The following is a 17441-nucleotide window of genomic DNA, read 5'->3' as shown; positions in this document are numbered from 1 at the left end:
CCGTGGCGAGCCCCGCGTGCCGGCGCTCGCGCGGGCAGGCGCTGGGGGCAGGCGTTGGCGGCTGCGCCGGGTGGGCAGCGGGGCTGGCTCGTCCTAGGGCAGCCCGAAGCGCGGGTTAGCGCTCTCTAGCCTCATGAGCGCCGTCCTCTCCGTAGAGCAGCGCTACCCGAGGCAGCTCGGAGCCGATAGCGTGGGTAACAGCTCGTACTGCAGGCTGTAAGCTAGCTCTGCGGTGACCAGGCCGTTTGATGTTCCAGCTTATTAATRCCAAGTCTGGCAGTGCCTTACCCTGTGCTTTAAACTTCCTGACGCTCCTACTGCACTCTGCTTTTCCGAGTCTGGGTTCTGATACTTGTTTCTTATGTCTCCCGCTCCTCTGGCACCATTGCACTCGCAACCCTGCCTCTCGGGTTGTCTGCTGGGGTGAAAGGTAAGGTAGTGCAAGCCAGAAGAAAAGTAGTGTAATCTGAGTACTGTGGAGTTGCACAGCAAATCAGTAAATACTGGTAATTATTTGGTGAGTGTAAATTATTAATTTTCTACTAACAACTGCTAGATTAAAGTATTTAAGAATGACCATAACAGGTAAGGCCGAAGGTCTGCAGAACACAGTACCTCTTCTTGACAGATGCCAAAAAAAAGATATGTAAGAAAGAATAATCAGATGGGTAGTGACCCTTCCATAATATCCTCTTGCAGMCTCCACCAGTTTGTGGCATAGGGACTTCCTCAGCCACATCAGAGGATGTGTTGTTTTTCAGTAACTTCCCAAATTAATGGATTTCTTTTATAGAAAACTATCCTGTTTACCRTTGGACCTATGTAAGCTTCTTGTGTCCACAACTTCTGTGGCAAMGAGTTCTGCTACATAATTATATACTTTGCCGTCATTAAAAAACAAACAAACAAACAAAAAAAGCCGGTTGCTTTTAATTCTTCTGAACCTGTCAGCTACTACCTTTCCCATACGGCACTGCTTGTTTCTGTATTGAAAGAGCTGGTGAGCAGCTACTTTCTATTTCCACTTGTTATACCGCTTCTGAGTATATTTTATCTGCCAAGTGTTGYATCTTTCTTTACTATTCTTTGTTTGAAGGCCTTTCTATACTGTTGATGATTCCTATTGTTATTATGTATGTTCTTTTGTTTTCTGGAAATTAGTATAATGTTTGCCTTCACTGACCTGCGTTATGGTGAAAAGAATGAAAGAATGTTCTGTGTTCTGCTTACATTATGGATGATTTTTGGAATTTACAGGTCCAAAAACTTACAGTTTTAGTTCCACAACGGATTCCAGTGCTGCTGCTGCGAATTTAGATAAATCTGTTCTTAAGGTGAGTGTCCTTCCTGTTTGTTTGTTTTTTTTTCCTTTGGCATACTATATTTCTTGAAGATGTTCATGAGCCTTTTCTGTAATAGGGAACAAATACTTTCACTTCGTTTAGAAGTTTAAACCCTACCCCTTTCATAAAAAAGGATTACTACAGTTATGGAAAACTGGAGGTTTGAATGGCTGAGACGTCTCTAGATTCTCATTTCTTTAGACAAAAGATTAGGTATGTCCTAAAATTTGTAATATTTTGTTTTGTATCAACCAATTTTCTTTATGCAGGTAATGATTAACAGTAATTTGGAGAAAAGGATTATTGGTGTAATCAATGAGCATAAAAAACAAAATGATGACAGAGGAATGATTTCCAAAAGACTTACTGCAAAGAAACTACAGGTAGAGTTTAAAATGCTTTCCTCTAACTGTTGTTTGTTTAGAATAAATAGTTTTTTTTCTTGTCACTTATACTTTGACATGTAGTATAAACTGGTGTACTATGCTTTCCAGTAACTACATTAATGATTAGCCAGTGAAATAAATGAGCGTGCTTATTAGGAGAGAAATCTCTTCGGTAATCAAAATAGGAGTCTTCAAAGAGCAATAGAATTTTATTTTCCAAAAAATGAATGTTCTGTATGTTATGCTTCCTATATTTTTGTCTCTGTATCATAGCTGGAAGGTTCCAATTTTATTGCTGTAACTAGAACATACACATTCTGTTTGAAGTCTGTAACATTTGTATATTTATATATACTTGTTTACAATCAAATTTATTATAAGGTCTTATGCAAAACAAGGTTTGCTACTCTGCCTTCTGATAYATGGATTTATGCTATTACATCCATTTAATACCATTTAGTCTRATATGCGAGAAATACAAGTTTGAGCCAATATTGGATTGTTAGATTTAATACTAATTCATTTCTAACTGACACTTATTTGTAGGATGTATATATGGCTTTACAAAGATTCTCTTTTAAGACTGAGCACATTGAAGAAGCAATGAAAAATACAATTTTATATGGTGGTGATCTTCACTCTGCGCTTGACTGGCTTTGTTTAAACCTTCCCGATGGTAAGTATGGTGGCAGAGGTGACTATAGCTTTTGATGGAAGAGCAATGGGAGCTACTCTTACATAGAGGTGCTGCATAGTGGTCATTAAATGTGTTGTTTCACTAAGACTGTATGTCTGTGTGAAGTTATGTAGTCTTTTTCTTCCTCCACATGATATTTTGTGGAAGTTCAAGAAACAGCTGGTGACTTATATAAATGTCAAAACCTAGTTTTATTTCTGCATGCAGTTTGTTTCATGGTTTTCTTAGTTCGCTCCAGCAGTCTTAAATGTTTTCAGTAATTCTTGGTGCCAAATGCGATGACATGGATTCTTTATTTCGAAGATGTGTTGCCTGAAGGTTTCAGCCAGCAGTTTGAAGAACAACAACAGAAACCTAGAGCAAAATTTTCTTCTCCTGCACCACAACACCAACCTCCACCTTGCTTAGTAGACAACAAAAAGAAAGAAAACGGCCCTGAAACTAAGGTAATCAGAAGAATATTAAGTTGTATTTGGTGGGGGATAGAGATTACCAGAATACAGACTTGCACTGACTTCAACACATCATTTTTAGATTGATTGGTAAGACTTCTGAAAATAGTGTGCTTAATTTCATTAATGTAAAATAATTTTAGTTTATATGGTTATATATAAATATATTAATAGATGTATAAAATGTTATTTTAGTTATGATGGAATAGCAATTTGGAGGTAGTTTTTCATGTGAGGCCTAAAAGGCCTCCTATTTTTTTTTTTCTTTTTGGTAACTTTTGGCTAGTAAGAGAAAAATCCTAATATAGCTTAATTTTTTTTCCTGGAATTAGTTTATTCTTTTTATTTATAGATGGCACTTTTTTATTGATCTGTATCAATAAAAATGCCTTGTAAGTTTGTAAGTCTGTAAGTTTACCTCTGTGTTTCGGTATTTTGATTCCTGAGGTTATTGAATATAACACAAGATGCCTTGTAAGGGTGGGGTGTGTTTTTTTTTTTGTTTTGTTTTGTTTCTTCTTCTCTTCTTCTGCAGTTCTTGTAGTATTAAGAGCTATAAAAGTATATTATGAGATGTTTSTCTTGATTGGAGAATTTGCTGCATTGGTTTTGTTGAGCTGTTGTGTAACTTAGTTTAGGAACTATTGCTCAAGATTTTATATATAAATATTGACTGAAAAAGCTACTAGTGGTTCTATGTACTGTTACCATTGCTTTTGATTTTGCTTGTTCTTTCTAGGAAAAAAATGTGGGGAAAGAGAAAGAAGTGAGTATGAAGGAATGGATTTTGCGATATGCTGAGCAACAGACTGATGAAGAGAAAAATGAGTCTATGAAGGAGACGGATGAAGAAAAATTTGACCCAGTAAGATAGTATTTCTTTTTTTAACAAGAAATCTTGCAAAAATGCATACCTGCAAGTTGTGGATCTATTTGYTAAAAATTGAGAGTTGACTGGCTGGCTTACCATCTATGTTGTCTTTTATATTTTACGTCGTTGCAGACTACTAGAGGGAAATGTGTTGAAACTTCTCATTTCCTAAGTTATTTTTCTCTTATATTTCATAGTAAGTTCAAAATACCAGAAAGAAAAGCATAGATTCTTGAAACAAGTCTGGCCATCAAGGTCTGGAGGGGTTTAACTATTATGTATTTAAAAAATAATTGTTTCTCCTTTTGTGTAAGTTTGGTATACAGGACAAAAAAAACCCATTTTATTATGAAGTTCATTTAAAAGCAAGTATACAATACTCAATTTGTAATTAATAATTCTATTTGGAATAGAATGAAAGGTATTTACATCTGGCTGCAAAACTTTCAGAAGCAAAAGAACAAGCAAGCCTCTCCAAGCAAGACAAAGATAAGCAAGGCCAGAAGGTAGCACAAGAGAAAATAAGAAGAATTCAGCAAGGTAGAACCATGCAAATAACCTGTGTTTCTTTTGTGGCCTGCATATTTGTTTTGCAAAAAAGACTCTGAAACAGATTGCAATTCAGAGCAGTGTGAAAAATGCTGTATCGATTCAGACTTCCATGAATTTATGCATTTTGTGGGGGCCAAATTCTGAGGTGACATTTTGCTACTTCAGTTTTTGGGTGCTCTATGTGAATTAATATAGACAGTCTTTTCTTTGTAAAGAACAGATGCTTAGCAATTAGCTAAGCTGTATTATCTCCCTTTGGCAGAAATGGCAACGCTTGAAGAACATCCTGTATTTAATCCAGMTATAAAGATTTCAAACCAACAGCAAAGTGAAAAGAAAAAAGCTCCCTTACCTCAGGAAACCACTTTGAATCTGAGCTTGCTTGAAAAACCTGAGGGTGCTGCAAAGGAAGAGAAAGGTATGTCAGAAACTGTTCATCACAAACTAATGTGTACCACAAATTCTGAATACTGAAGTTCTGTTGTGTACCACAAATTCTGAATACTGAAGTTCTGTTGTGTGGGTCCTATTGCATTGCAGTGCTGAGTCATCAAGCCTCAGCTGCAGGAAGGGGCAGTTGGACTTGCCTTGGTGACCACATAGGCTTTAAAGATTTCTTTTTTTTTTTAAGGCATATAGTATTAAAAGCTATTTCTGCCACGCATTGTCATACTTAAAAAAAAAAATGATTTTTTTCATAGTTGTATTGTTCTAATCAATTTTTTTTCTCTATTTAAACAATTTTCCTTGTAAATCTTCAAATTTTTATAATGTCTAGAAATAACCAGACAATAGCTAAAGGTTTTCAAATTGAGTAATCAAAGGCAGAAAATGGAATGTTGAAATTTATTTTTCTGTTAGATAGTTTCCTGGGAAAACAGATTTTCTGTAGTGTATCAGCCCCGCTGGTTTCCCTCTGCTTGTTTAATAGGATTGCAGGACATTTTGGAAAATACTATTTTGATTAAAAAATACAGTTGAAAGAAAGTTTAAAACCTTCTGGCGATCGAAGGAATGTACAATAAAAGTTTCAGGAGAATTAAAATGTGTGTTTTTCTACTTTTGCAGTGAAAAAGAAAGAACCACTAGACATAAGAAATTTTGATTATAGTGCTCGAAGCTGGACTGGTAAATCACCAAAACAATTTTTGATTGACTGGTGCAGAAAAAATTTTCCCAAGAGTCCAAATCCTGCTTTTGAAAAAGTTGCAGTTGGAAGATACTGGAAATGTAGGTATGTACTTGCCATGAATTGTAAATTTTCTCTTAATTTGTTTAAAAATACAGATGCTGGGTACTTTTGTTCTGTAGTAGAGATCTAGATATATGTCAATGTAGCACACTTAACTTAAATTCTTTTTTCGTCCAACAGGGAGGTATTTCTGGATAACTGCAAAAGTGATGCTTAGGCTGGACACTAGAAAGAATAAGTTCTACTGAAATCTACTAAAGAAGGGATTTGCTTGTTAGCTTTTAATTCTGTACTGCTGAGTGAAAGATTCTAAAAACAATTCTGTAAGATAAATTTGGATTATTAACTTTAGTATTCTGAGTGAAAGTAATATATAACAATAATATATATAAATATATGTATTATAAATATAAAAATATATAAAACATGTAGGGGTTTAGGCATATAAATGCTAAAACACTTTGGGGGATTTTTTTTTTTTTTTTTTTTAATAAAGCAGAAGTTAGAAACTTGCATGATAGCTGCCCTAAGCTTGTAACCAATACAGTGTTGTGCAAGTAATCATAGAATGGTAAGGTTGGAAGGGACCTCTGGAGATCATCTAGTCCAACCCTCAGCATAGCCCCTGTACGGGGATTGAACCCATGACCTTGGCATTAGCAGCACCACGCTCTAACCAATTGAGCTAAACCAAGTAATRTTTAGATTTTTCTTTTAGAAAATGAATCTAGAATATAGTGGTGTAAAATAAAATATTATTATGTACAAATACAATGGACRCTGCATTAAAATTTTTATTCCTGGAGTTTCTAACTTGCAGCATGAACTAGGAGACATTTTAGGAGACACTTTATGAGATATTTCATTAGTACAGTTCGCTGAGTACAGTGCTTCTTGAAGGAACCAAATGAAATTAAAAGYCTCTCTCCGAGCCTGTGTTAGAAATTACTAACTGTTTAACTGAGAATGTATTAAATTCATTACTGCTGGTCCAATTGAGATGTGTCTTTTAGGTATTYGTAGCTGAAACTGTCATGTTAGTACCTAGACTGCACTGGGTAGTTACAGACATATAAATACTTAATCCTTCTTCCAAAGCAAGCTTGCCAGTTGTCTGTATGTATATAAATATTTCTGTCACATTGGAGAAAAGAATAGTGTTATTTACAAAAGAAATTTCACAAATTTATTGCTGAAGTCTTATACTATTTAATCAAAGTTTAACAACTATCTTTACAACAAAATATTGCTCAGTAACAGTTTGTTTAATTTAGTTTCTCTTATTTGAATTTCACTCTTGCATTTTAACAGAAAAAAAAGAAAAATATGCTGTTTATATTGGTAAGAGAAATTAAGAGAAATACCTGTGTGAATCTGTCTTTTCAGGGTCAGGGTTACCAAATCATCTGATGATATAATGGCAGTGTGTCCTACAATTGTAACAGAAGATGGTATGCAAGCACAGCATCTGGGTGCTACTTTGGCACTCTATCACTTAGCCAAGGGACAGGTAAGATTCTTCTCTGGTGCTGCTGTTCTTAACCTGGGATCTACCTTTGTTCTTGTTAGTTGTAACATTTACAGCYGATTTCTAAAACAGGTCTGATCAAATGTTTCCAATTAAGTTCTTTGTTCTAATTATGTGTTTGTTTGTCTTTATTGAAAATCATATATACATGTTTTCAATTATGGGGAGGAAGGAATTCTGTAGTAAAACTGTTCTTTCATTGATGGAAAAAAATGTGTGCAAATTGAGAATAACAARTGTAAATGCTGATATGCTGCTTTTATAGTTCTGTACTTAGTTTTATATTTCATTTCGTCATATCTCTTACCATTCAAATTAACTTATCCGTGAAATGTTAATGACTTTTTTCCTCTTTTTTTTCTATCTAAAGTCCGTCCATCAGTTGCTACCTCCAACCTATCGAGATGTCTGGCTAGAATGGAGTGACATTGAAAAGAAAAAGGAAGAAGAAAACAAGATAGAAACCAACAAACCTCGTGATAACTTTATTGCTAAGTTATTAAATAAACTCAAGCAACAACAGCAGCTGCAGTCTGAAAACCAACCTAAAGTATCTGAGGTTCCTGAAGATTCTTGGGAAAACTTAGTTTCTGATGAGGACTTCAGCAGTCTCTCCCTTGAGACTGCAGACACAGATGATTTAGAACCTTCAAGGATTTTGTTCAAAAAGCTGCAAAGTTCCTCCAGATATCAGAGGCTTCTGAAAGAAAGACAGGAGTTACCTGTGTTTAAGCATAGACATTTGATAGTAGAAACTCTTAAAAAACATAGAGTAGTTGTTGTGGCTGGTGAAACAGGCAGTGGAAAAAGTACCCAGGTGCCCCACTTCTTGTTAGAAGACTTGTTATTAGATGAGGGATCAAGAAAATGTAATATTGTTTGTACGCAGCCCCGGAGAATCTCAGCAGTGAGTCTGGCAACCCGGGTTTGTGAAGAACTAGGCTGTGAATCTGGACCTGGAGGAAAAGTAAGATGCTTTTCAATTCATGTTTCTAGTCTTAAGCAACTAGACTTATAGGGAACTGGATTGCTGGTCCAAATGAAAATGGTATTTCTTACACAACTGAATATTTAGGTATTATTTTTCTTGAAAAGGACTTCTTTTTGTTTTTAAATTGTCATCTGTGGACCCCTGGGAGGGAATCCATATGTGATTTCTAAAAACTTTTATAAAGAGTGACTAAGACCAAGGGAGTAGTTTCATGGTGCAGATATTGAAGTGTTGGAGCAGATTGCCCAGAGAGATTGTGAATTCTCCATCACTAGAGATACTGAAAGCTCCACTATAAGTCTCTGAGCTATCCAGTATGACTTCAAGCTTGGCCCTGCTTTGAGTGAGGGGCTGAACTAGATGACCTCCAGAGATCCCTTCCAACCTTAGTTACTCTGTGATTTGAGGAAAAGCAACCTCCTGTGTGTTTTATGGTAGTCTATTCATGTGAAATCCCTAAAGGGAATCCATACCTCTATTGCAAAAATATTTTTGTTTGAAGACTACCAAAAAACCTATAAAAAACAGTGAAGTTATCAGCTATATCTCTACTATTCTGGARAAACTGTAGCTTTTAGATTCCAATGTATTTTCCCTTTGTTAAGGAAGAAAAATGCATGTGTGGGAAACAGTGCTGTATTCAATTCACCATACTACTTAATTAGCAACCTGTGCAGCRTTTGAATCTAACAGTGCTTAAATTTCATTTTGAGTATCTCTTGCTTGTATATTATTTTAACTTACTCCTGTATTTTTTACATCCAATAATTTTATTGTATCTTACTTTTAAGAATTCCTTGTGYGGTTATCAAATACGTATGGAATCGAGAACAGGAGAAGCCACGAGATTACTGTACTGTACAACAGGTGTTCTGCTTCGGAAACTACAAGAAGATGGTCTTCTTTCAAGTATATCTCATGTTATTGTAGATGAGGTTATCAGCTCTTACTCTTCTGCAGAAACTATTGTTGTTCTGGGACTTTACATGTACTAATGCCTTACTATAGATTATGTTTTTCTAATTCTAGGTACATGAAAGAAGTGTCCAGTCTGATTTCTTGCTAGTTATTCTGAGGGAGATCTTGCATAAACGTTCAGACCTACATCTGATTTTAATGAGTGCTACTGTAGACAGTGAGAAATTTTCCAGCTATTTTTCTCACTGTCCCATTTTAAGGATCTCGGGGAGGAGTTACCCTGTTGAGGTAGATGTTTCTTTGATTATAATAGATGCTTTGTATGTACATATACTGTATTTTTCTAGCTTTTATCTCTAGTAAATATAGCTGTGTCATAGATCTATAGTTAGGAAAAAACATCTTAAATCTATTTCAAGGACTTGTAATACTTTTTGAATTTTGAAAGTGCAAAATGGTTTTAGTGACTTGAAGTATAGGGTTGTACTGTTTTTTTTTCCCTGAGAGACTTACTATAAATGGCTTAAAGTCAGTCCATTTAACGACAGTGATGTTCTGACTTTTCTCTCTATTCCACCTAGATAGGACGGAAAACAGAAGTGTCAAAGAACTCTTCCCCATTGCGCTTTGTCATGACACTCTTGTGTGTTTCTCATGTACATCATATGCTATGGCAAAGCTACTACTGGTAGTGAGCATGTAGAGAGGTCCCTTAAAAAYACACAGCAGCTCTGAATTCAGGCGTTCAGAGATCCTAAGAAGAATTGGCAAGTTAAAATATGCAAGATTAGTACAACATTAAAAGGGGAGATGCCCTTTTCAGCTTTGTACATAACCTTTAAAGAACAACAAAAAAAAAAAACTCAAAAAGCTGCTGAATATTCCTTGACATCGCTCGTTTTTGGGGTTTTTTGTAAATTTTCACTGTAGATTTTCCATGTTGAAGATGTAATTGAAGCAACTGGATATGTTCTGGAGAGAGACTCAGAATATTGTCAGAAGTTCTTGGAGGAGGAGGAAGAAATAACAATAAATGTTACTAGCAAAGGAGGAGGCACTTCAAAGTATCAGGTAAAACAGATATTTCTGGTGTAGGTTTGGAAGATTTGAGGGATTCTTGTTTGCTTGTATTAAATGCGATTGAATTGTATTCTTTGAACAATTAATGTAAAACATAAACATAGTGGCACTTATACAGTGTAAACCAAATACTTATTAAGTCAGTACCCTTATGTTTCTCTCTCTAATCCTTCACAGCTGCTTCAGTTTTGCTGGTTTTGACACTTCTGTTGTTTGTCATGCAAATTCACAGCTCTGGATCCGTAAGCAGCAGCTGAGAAAAGCACTCAATTACCACTCAATCTTTATCTTAAGAATCTTAAAGTGAATTACATAAATTTACCTTCTCTTTTAATTCTCTCCCCACCCCCMCCCCCCCCCAAAAAAAAGAGAGAATGTGAGGTTTTTTTTTTCTTTTTTTTTAGGAATATGTCCCAATCCAGTCTGGATCTGGTATTGATTTGGCACCTTACTATGAGAAGTATAGCAGTCGAACACAGCAAGCAATCTTCTATATGAATCCTTACAAGATCAACCTTGAACTTATTTTGGAGTTGCTCGYGTACTTAGGTACAGTCTATTTATATATTTGACACTGTCCTTTGGACTTACTTCCTGATGCTTGCTACTGATAAGAATGTTTGACTTCATTCTTATTTTATGAAACATCCTAAGAAGTGTTTGCCACAGGGCTCAGAATTAATTCCTATTCTCAAGTGAGTCTGTTCACAAATACATGTTTGTTTTAACTACATGTCTATACTGTAACTTTCCAGATAGAAGTCCCCAGTTCAAAAATGTTGAAGGTGCTGTGCTGATATTCTTACCAGGCCTTGCTCATATCCAGCAGCTTTATGATCTCATTTCAACTGACCGAAGATTTAACTTGTGTGACAGGTAATGTAGTTTTTTTTTTTTTTTATAAAGTTAGATTGTTTAATTTGATGAATATGTTGGTTTTTGGATTTAAGACCAGCTATTCTTTCAAAAGGAAACTGTTAAGAATTGTACCTCTGAACTGCTTTTACTACAAACCTATATTATCTAAAAATCATACAAGCAAAAATGACAAATGCTTAGATCTTGTACAGCTGTAACTGTCTTTTGATGCTACTTTTGGACAAACTTACATAATCACAAAGYGCCACACTACATTTTTACTCCTTAAATATAGGAGGTGTCATATCTGGGATATAATTTTATCCAGTTTACTGTATGCATGGAAATGGCTACTTTTTAAGAGATATGGAGACAGTAATCTACTGAGAGACCCAGCATAGAGTTGCAGTAAYGGATGATTTTTCAAACTCTTCTTACAGCTAATTACAGTTTAGCAACTCCGTGACATGGAAAGAACATATGCAGTCAAATTCTAAAGGTTCATAAGATGGACTTAGGCATAAAGGTCTAGAACTGAAGGAGAAGGGAAGTCTGAGTCTTTGTCTGTCTCAGAACTCTGAAGAGCTGTTTTACTTCAGCCAAAATTCACGTGTGCTTATAGTTTCGTGCACAGTTTCRGTCATGGCTTGTCATGTGAAGAACTCGGGTTCACAGGCACCTAATTCCCTTCTTTGCTGTTAYAACTCTAGGTTAGTTTAGATTGATAAAATGGTARTGACTTTGCTGCCTTATTGCTAGAYAGGATTAACAGCCCTATGAAATAATGGTGTTAACAACATTATCCTTTTTTGATATCTTAATAAAGCACTGAAGATAACTTTCATACGTAATCGTACAAAATTTTGCTCTTTCCAGTGTTCACTTTAGTTTCTTTTTCCATCCTGCTATCATTGTTCTGATCTCATTCATAGTGTATTGTAATGTACATATTGATTAATGTAATTTAATTTTTTTCTAGGCACAGGTTGATAGCTTTGCATTCTGTTCTTTCAACTCAAGATCAAGCAGTTGCATTTACAATACCTCCTCTTGGCATTAGAAAGGTATGATGCATTTAAAAAGGCAAAGTTCACTGAAARAARCCAAAAAAAAAAAAAATTGAGGGGGTGGAGGAGAGTGCAACTATGAATGCTTTTAAAATTAAATCCTGYAGAATTACACAACAACCAGTTACTTTTGAAATTTTCTTACTGAAAAGAATTCTTCTGGCTTGGTTCTCACTAACAGATAAAAGTTAGCATGCTGTGAAAACCCTGAAAGTAATCAGGCCAGCTATTAAAACCAATGTTTTTTTAAGAACTTTTTTCTGATTTTTACCTTCCTTTATTAAAACTGTTTTAGCTAGGTAATTATAGCTTTTATCTAGCAAATAGTATTTCACTTACTGCCAAACATTTCAATTAAAAGTTGACCAGTTTTGGCAAATACTAGTTAGAGATTTTGATGGATTATAAAACAAAAAGTAAACTAAAAGCATGTGAMATTCTCACTTAACTTGTGATTCTTCAGTATATGGGGAAGACTAAACCATTCTRCAATTGCAGGGTTTTATTAATGCTTTGTCAGGTTATTAATGAAAATATTTCTGTGAAACGTTTTACAAAAATAATTATTTATAATGTGATAATATTTAATATTATAAATGTTACTATAATTAATAATAATGTTCTAAATGATATATCTAACACAAATATGTAGTATGTTAATATATACACTACGCACATTAATRTATACAATATTTATATATTATAAATTGTAATGTGTAATAGTATATTATATAATAATATTTTAGTACTACTTTATTTTATTTTGGAACAGGTTGCCCAGAGAGACTRTGGAGTCTCCATCCTTGGAGATACTCAAAAGCCATCTGGACAGGTCCTGGGCAACCTGCTTTAKGTGACCCTGCTTGAGCAGAGCAGGCTGAACTTCAKTGATCTCTACAGAGATCAGCCAAAGAGTTCCAACCTCAACCATTCAGTGATTCTGTGATTATAATTACAGATATCAATTAAAAGGATGAAAATTCTTACACAAACATTCCATGATTCTTGTATTTGTTACATTACTTCATTTCAGATTGTTTTGGCAACCAATATAGCAGAGACAGGCATTACAATACCGGATGTTGTCTTTGTAATTGATACTGGGAAAACAAAAGAAAACAGGTAAAAGCTTCCCCCCCCCCCAGCTCCCCCCTAGTTATACTGTGATTACTGTGAATATGTAGAGGTTAGCACTTTAAAACATTTGTAGTATCTTTCTTAACTTGCATTTCTGGGCATCATCAAATGAACTCATCAAATGACTTGCAATTTAGGTACAAGTTTGAGAGTAGTCTTTTTTTTTTTTCTAACGATGTAAAGAGTAAGGGGAGCTGTTCACATATATAGAGTGTCATGGATAAGTGCTTTTTKGAAAGTAAATATATCCTTATCTCTGTTTTAAATACGTGAAGCTCGGTAAAATCTTGGATATAAATTGATTAAAGTTTAAAAATTGGACAGCAAAAGAATTATTGTATTAGTTAAACTCCATCTCCCTGCTCACTCAGAATTGTTCCTTCTAACACATTTTACAATGTACAGCTTCGACCAGGTATGCTTTGTTTTCAAAGCTAAACATAGTATTTTCAAACAAACATTATTTAAGTATTCTAGATGTACAAATATTTTAGATAGTTAGATACTAACTATGCATTAGAATTTTAATTCTGAAATCTTAATATGTACTTTACAATTTTTAAGGTATCATGAAAGCAGTCAAATGAGTTCACTGGAGGAGACCTTTGTGAGTAAAGCTAGTGCCCTGCAGCGACAAGGAAGAGCTGGGCGTGTTAGGGATGGATTCTGCTTCCGAATGTACACAAGAGAAAGGTACTGCAAACTTAGACAGCTTTTTATAAATCACTTGAATATCCTGGGTTTTATTGTATGAAAAAACACAATCTTTTTGAAATTTAATTTAGTTACTGCAAACTAGAAATACTCAACTCTTAATACATTGATAGTTCAACTGTCTTATGAATAAATAGTGCTGTATTGGTCCTAATTGGTCTTTTTGAAAATATGTGTTCTTGATATCTCTGTGATACAAGGGTTTTCAAACTTTTTTGTTCTCAAAACCAAAAAAGTAGCAGCATTGTGGAAGATCTGTTTTTAACAATATCTGTTGCCCTGGCATACAATATAAACAAACACCCTGAACTTTGAGGTTTTCATCTTAACACACAAATTTATACTTTCCTGTAGTGGTAACTCTGAATTAGAGATGGAAAAAGATCAGCTTATATATCACAGCAGACTTACTTCTCTCACTGCAGTGACAGAAACTAAAAATTGAGGAACAAGATGTTTTCTGCTTCTGACTGAAGCTACTCTGACCTTAACTTAGTAAATATTTTAGTAAATATTCTTAAAGTAAGTATTTTAAAATGACCAGTAAAGTACTCATTTGAACCACGCACAAAACCTCCAGTTCCAGAGCCATGTATCATTAGTATTGGTTTTGAAAACAAACGCTGTATTATCTTTCTTTTCACTAAAACTCTGCCCTTCGAACGTAAAGACCTTAACTCAAAGGACAAGCATTTTAACTATACAGTAAAACAATGTCTCTCATGCTAAAAATGAGGATGTGAAACCTGAGGTTATAACTTGACTTCAAACATTAGATTGACTCTCCATAATTCTCCTTTTTTTTTTTTTTTTTTTAATGTTACAGGTTTGGAAGTTTCATGGAATATTCTGTTCCAGAAATACTACGTGTGCCTTTGGAAGAATTATGCCTTCATATTATGGTATGGTTTTGGTTTTAGAATTATCCTCACCTTGTTAGCTAAAAAAAGATGTGCTAGATCTTCCCTAATCCAGTGCAGCTGGTGAGGCTCCTCCCTCCAGTGAGGAATCCAGGGCCTATGTGTCTTGATAAATCCAGAGCAGGCTGCTGAGTGAGACAGCTTACTATACTACTCTCATTCAACTCTGAACGGCAGTTCCAACTCAGAGTTAAATGTTCTTCAAACTTCTTTCTGCTTAAAGAGGCATTTCCCTGCCACTCCCCTAGCGTTCTGAGCGAGTAGGATATAAGGTAAACTATTGCAGAAGGATGGTATTTCACCCTTCTGCATTCAAGGATCATTCAAGGGTTGCAAGGGTTGTAACCTATTTGTAAGTTAACTCCATCTCAGMAGATCTGTCATGGAAGCTTCTGCTCCCAGATGGCCACTGGTAACATGTTTTTCTGATCAGTCCTATGCCCTTCTGAACAATAATTTATGCTCACCTAATCTGGGAGGCCTCTGCATTCTGGGGCTGAGGGGCTGGTTTAGAGGCAGAGTTTAGAGGAGTGTGTGMTTTTGAATGCACAAAGAGTGCTTTCAAGTTTATTTTGTAGCTACTGTAAAAGTTTGTTAAATTGTTGTATTTATTTTCAGTTAATTTCTGGTGTGATAGGCTTTATATTGAAATATATGCCTGTTCAATTCACAGAAATGCAACCTTGGTTCTCCTGAAGATTTCCTTTCCAARGCATTAGACCCACCACAGCTGCAAGTAATCAGTAATGCAATGAACTTGTTAAGGAAGATTGGGGCTTGTCARTTAAATGAGCCCAAACTGACTCCACTGGGCCAGCACCTTGCAGCCCTTCCTGTCAATGTTAAAATTGGCAAAATGCTTATATTTGGTGCTATATTTGGCTGCTTGGATCCTGTGGTGAGTAAACAAATATTGCCATGTTTTACTTTATTATTATTCTTTTAAAAATATTTTAGGAACAGTCAACGCTAAGATTAATCTGTTTTCTTGCAACATGACGTTTTGAAAGGGTGATGTAAGAAGTTAAGATGCATGAATTTTAAGGTGGATATCATGGATGAGAGACTAGTGTAACTTCTCAAGCTCATGGGTATCACTCACAAGAGGATGGTCAGCCTTTGGCGTACAAATCTATCTGATATCCCAGGGAGCATGACTTTTGKAGAAAGAGCACTCTAACATGTGGGTTAGGCCAGTCTGGGTTACCTTGCACATAGTGTGGAAAAAGAACATGCTAATGTAAAGCTACTGCRAATTTTATGTGAAGACTGTAACATATCTTGCCTCTCATCCCAAATTACTGCCTATTAGGAAGAGGCATAGGTAATTTGGCTCCTAAAAACTGAAAATTAACATTCTTCATTCTCTCARTTTCTTTTGCTAACTTAGTGTGATCTAAAGCAATTGCTTAATCTTTTGACCCTTTACTGAATTGTATTTGGTATTTCTCTGTTATTTGGCAAACTATTTTGAGATTTGCGATTCAGTAAATTGCTGGAAAGCACTTTCCAGCAATGTATTGTGAGGCAGTAGGTAAGTAATACCTTTAAGTTAACATTTACTATGCAAAATTCAAAATTTAAGGTAATCAGTCTTCCTTGAGACTTAATAAAGGTCAAAATAAAATATCATTAATATTATTGTAAAAGACAGATTTTTTTTCATACAAATAGCTTTAAATCTAAAGTTGACTTTTAATAATAAAATAATAAAAAGTTAAAAGTAAAAAGATTATTAATAAAATACTCTGAAGAATTATGTATACTTTATTTATTGTAGGCAACTTTGGCTGCTGTTATGACAGAAAAATCCCCRTTTACTACACCAATTGGTCGAAAAGATGAAGCAGATCTTGCAAAATCATCTCTAGCAGTGGCAGTTTCAGACCATATAACGATCTACAATGCCTATCTTGGGTAAATAATATTCTCTTGTCCTGATAACTAAACACAGATAGAATCTTGGATTTAACATTTTGTAAGTGGTGTTGTTTCTGTAGAGTCCTTATTAAATATCTTCTCTTGAATTGCTTATATCTGAAGCTTTTCCCTTCAGAATAAYGCTAGATTTACAAATACTGTACTACAAAAGGATGGCTCACTTAAGCAAATATTTATAGATAYGCAATGGAAAGTATTATGTTTATCATAGTGTTTAAAATATTTCTTTTGAATGCTATGCTATGCTGACCTGAATATTCTATATTTTATTAAGTACAAATATTACAAAATATATAAGATATACATAATTTCTTTCATTAGGATGATATCTCTAAGACTCAAAAATCACAACTGATTTTCATTTCAGCTGTCAAGATRTAAGTATATATAATTTTTAGAAGAAAAAAATGCTTTTGTGTTTTTTGTTGGCATCTGTCAAATTTGTTGCAGGTATGTATGCTTTCCTGAATGCTATTAGAGCAACAGTGTTGTTTTTCATTAAAACYAGGTATTTCTAGTTTTGAGTGGAAGATGCTGAGCAAAACAGAACATTTTAACTTACTACCACTTTTGTATTATTATGCTCTTCTTGATATGATTCTTCTTGCTGTAGTAAGACAGGTTTCCTTTCTCCCACCTCCCCCYGCTATAGGTGGAAAAAGGCTCGACAAGAAGGAGGATATCGTGCTGAAATGACTTATTGCAGAAGAAATTTCCTTAATAGGACTTCATTGTTAACTCTGGAGGTAAAGCATATAATTATACTCTGCAATCAAAAAAAAATCTATTAAAAT

At 34.8% G+C, this 17441-nt stretch overlaps 1 protein-coding gene across 1 annotated transcript in view; it reads left to right on the top strand.

Moving 5' to 3' along the window:
* Positions 1–17441, top strand: part of DHX29 (DExH-box helicase 29) — a gene marked incomplete at its 5' end in the record, with an annotated part of 23169 nt that overhangs the window by 502 nt on the left and 5226 nt on the right. Inside the window, 22 exons of the mRNA XM_085297710.1 lie at positions 1258–1334; positions 1613–1726; positions 2276–2405; positions 2730–2872; positions 3618–3743; positions 4163–4289; positions 4564–4719; positions 5370–5535; positions 6880–7003; positions 7392–7988; positions 8804–8947; positions 9042–9218; positions 9861–10001; positions 10415–10559; positions 10766–10886; positions 11848–11932; positions 12969–13057; positions 13637–13765; positions 14613–14688; positions 15380–15604; positions 16487–16623; positions 17300–17393. Coding sequence (XP_085153836.1) covers positions 1258–1334; positions 1613–1726; positions 2276–2405; positions 2730–2872; positions 3618–3743; positions 4163–4289; positions 4564–4719; positions 5370–5535; positions 6880–7003; positions 7392–7988; positions 8804–8947; positions 9042–9218; positions 9861–10001; positions 10415–10559; positions 10766–10886; positions 11848–11932; positions 12969–13057; positions 13637–13765; positions 14613–14688; positions 15380–15604; positions 16487–16623; positions 17300–17393 — 3323 coding nt within the window. The remainder of the gene's footprint in view (positions 1–1257; positions 1335–1612; positions 1727–2275; positions 2406–2729; positions 2873–3617; positions 3744–4162; positions 4290–4563; positions 4720–5369; positions 5536–6879; positions 7004–7391; positions 7989–8803; positions 8948–9041; positions 9219–9860; positions 10002–10414; positions 10560–10765; positions 10887–11847; positions 11933–12968; positions 13058–13636; positions 13766–14612; positions 14689–15379; positions 15605–16486; positions 16624–17299; positions 17394–17441) is intronic.

The sequence above is a fragment of the Rhea americana genome, unplaced genomic scaffold (genome assembly GCF_003343005.1).
Source record: "Rhea americana isolate MKP2758 unplaced genomic scaffold, rheAme1 scaffold_13, whole genome shotgun sequence".
NCBI classification, from domain to species: Eukaryota; Metazoa; Chordata; class Aves; order Rheiformes; family Rheidae; genus Rhea; species Rhea americana.
The sequence above is the reverse complement of the archived record's forward strand: the minus strand, read 5'-3'. Positions and strand labels throughout refer to the sequence as shown.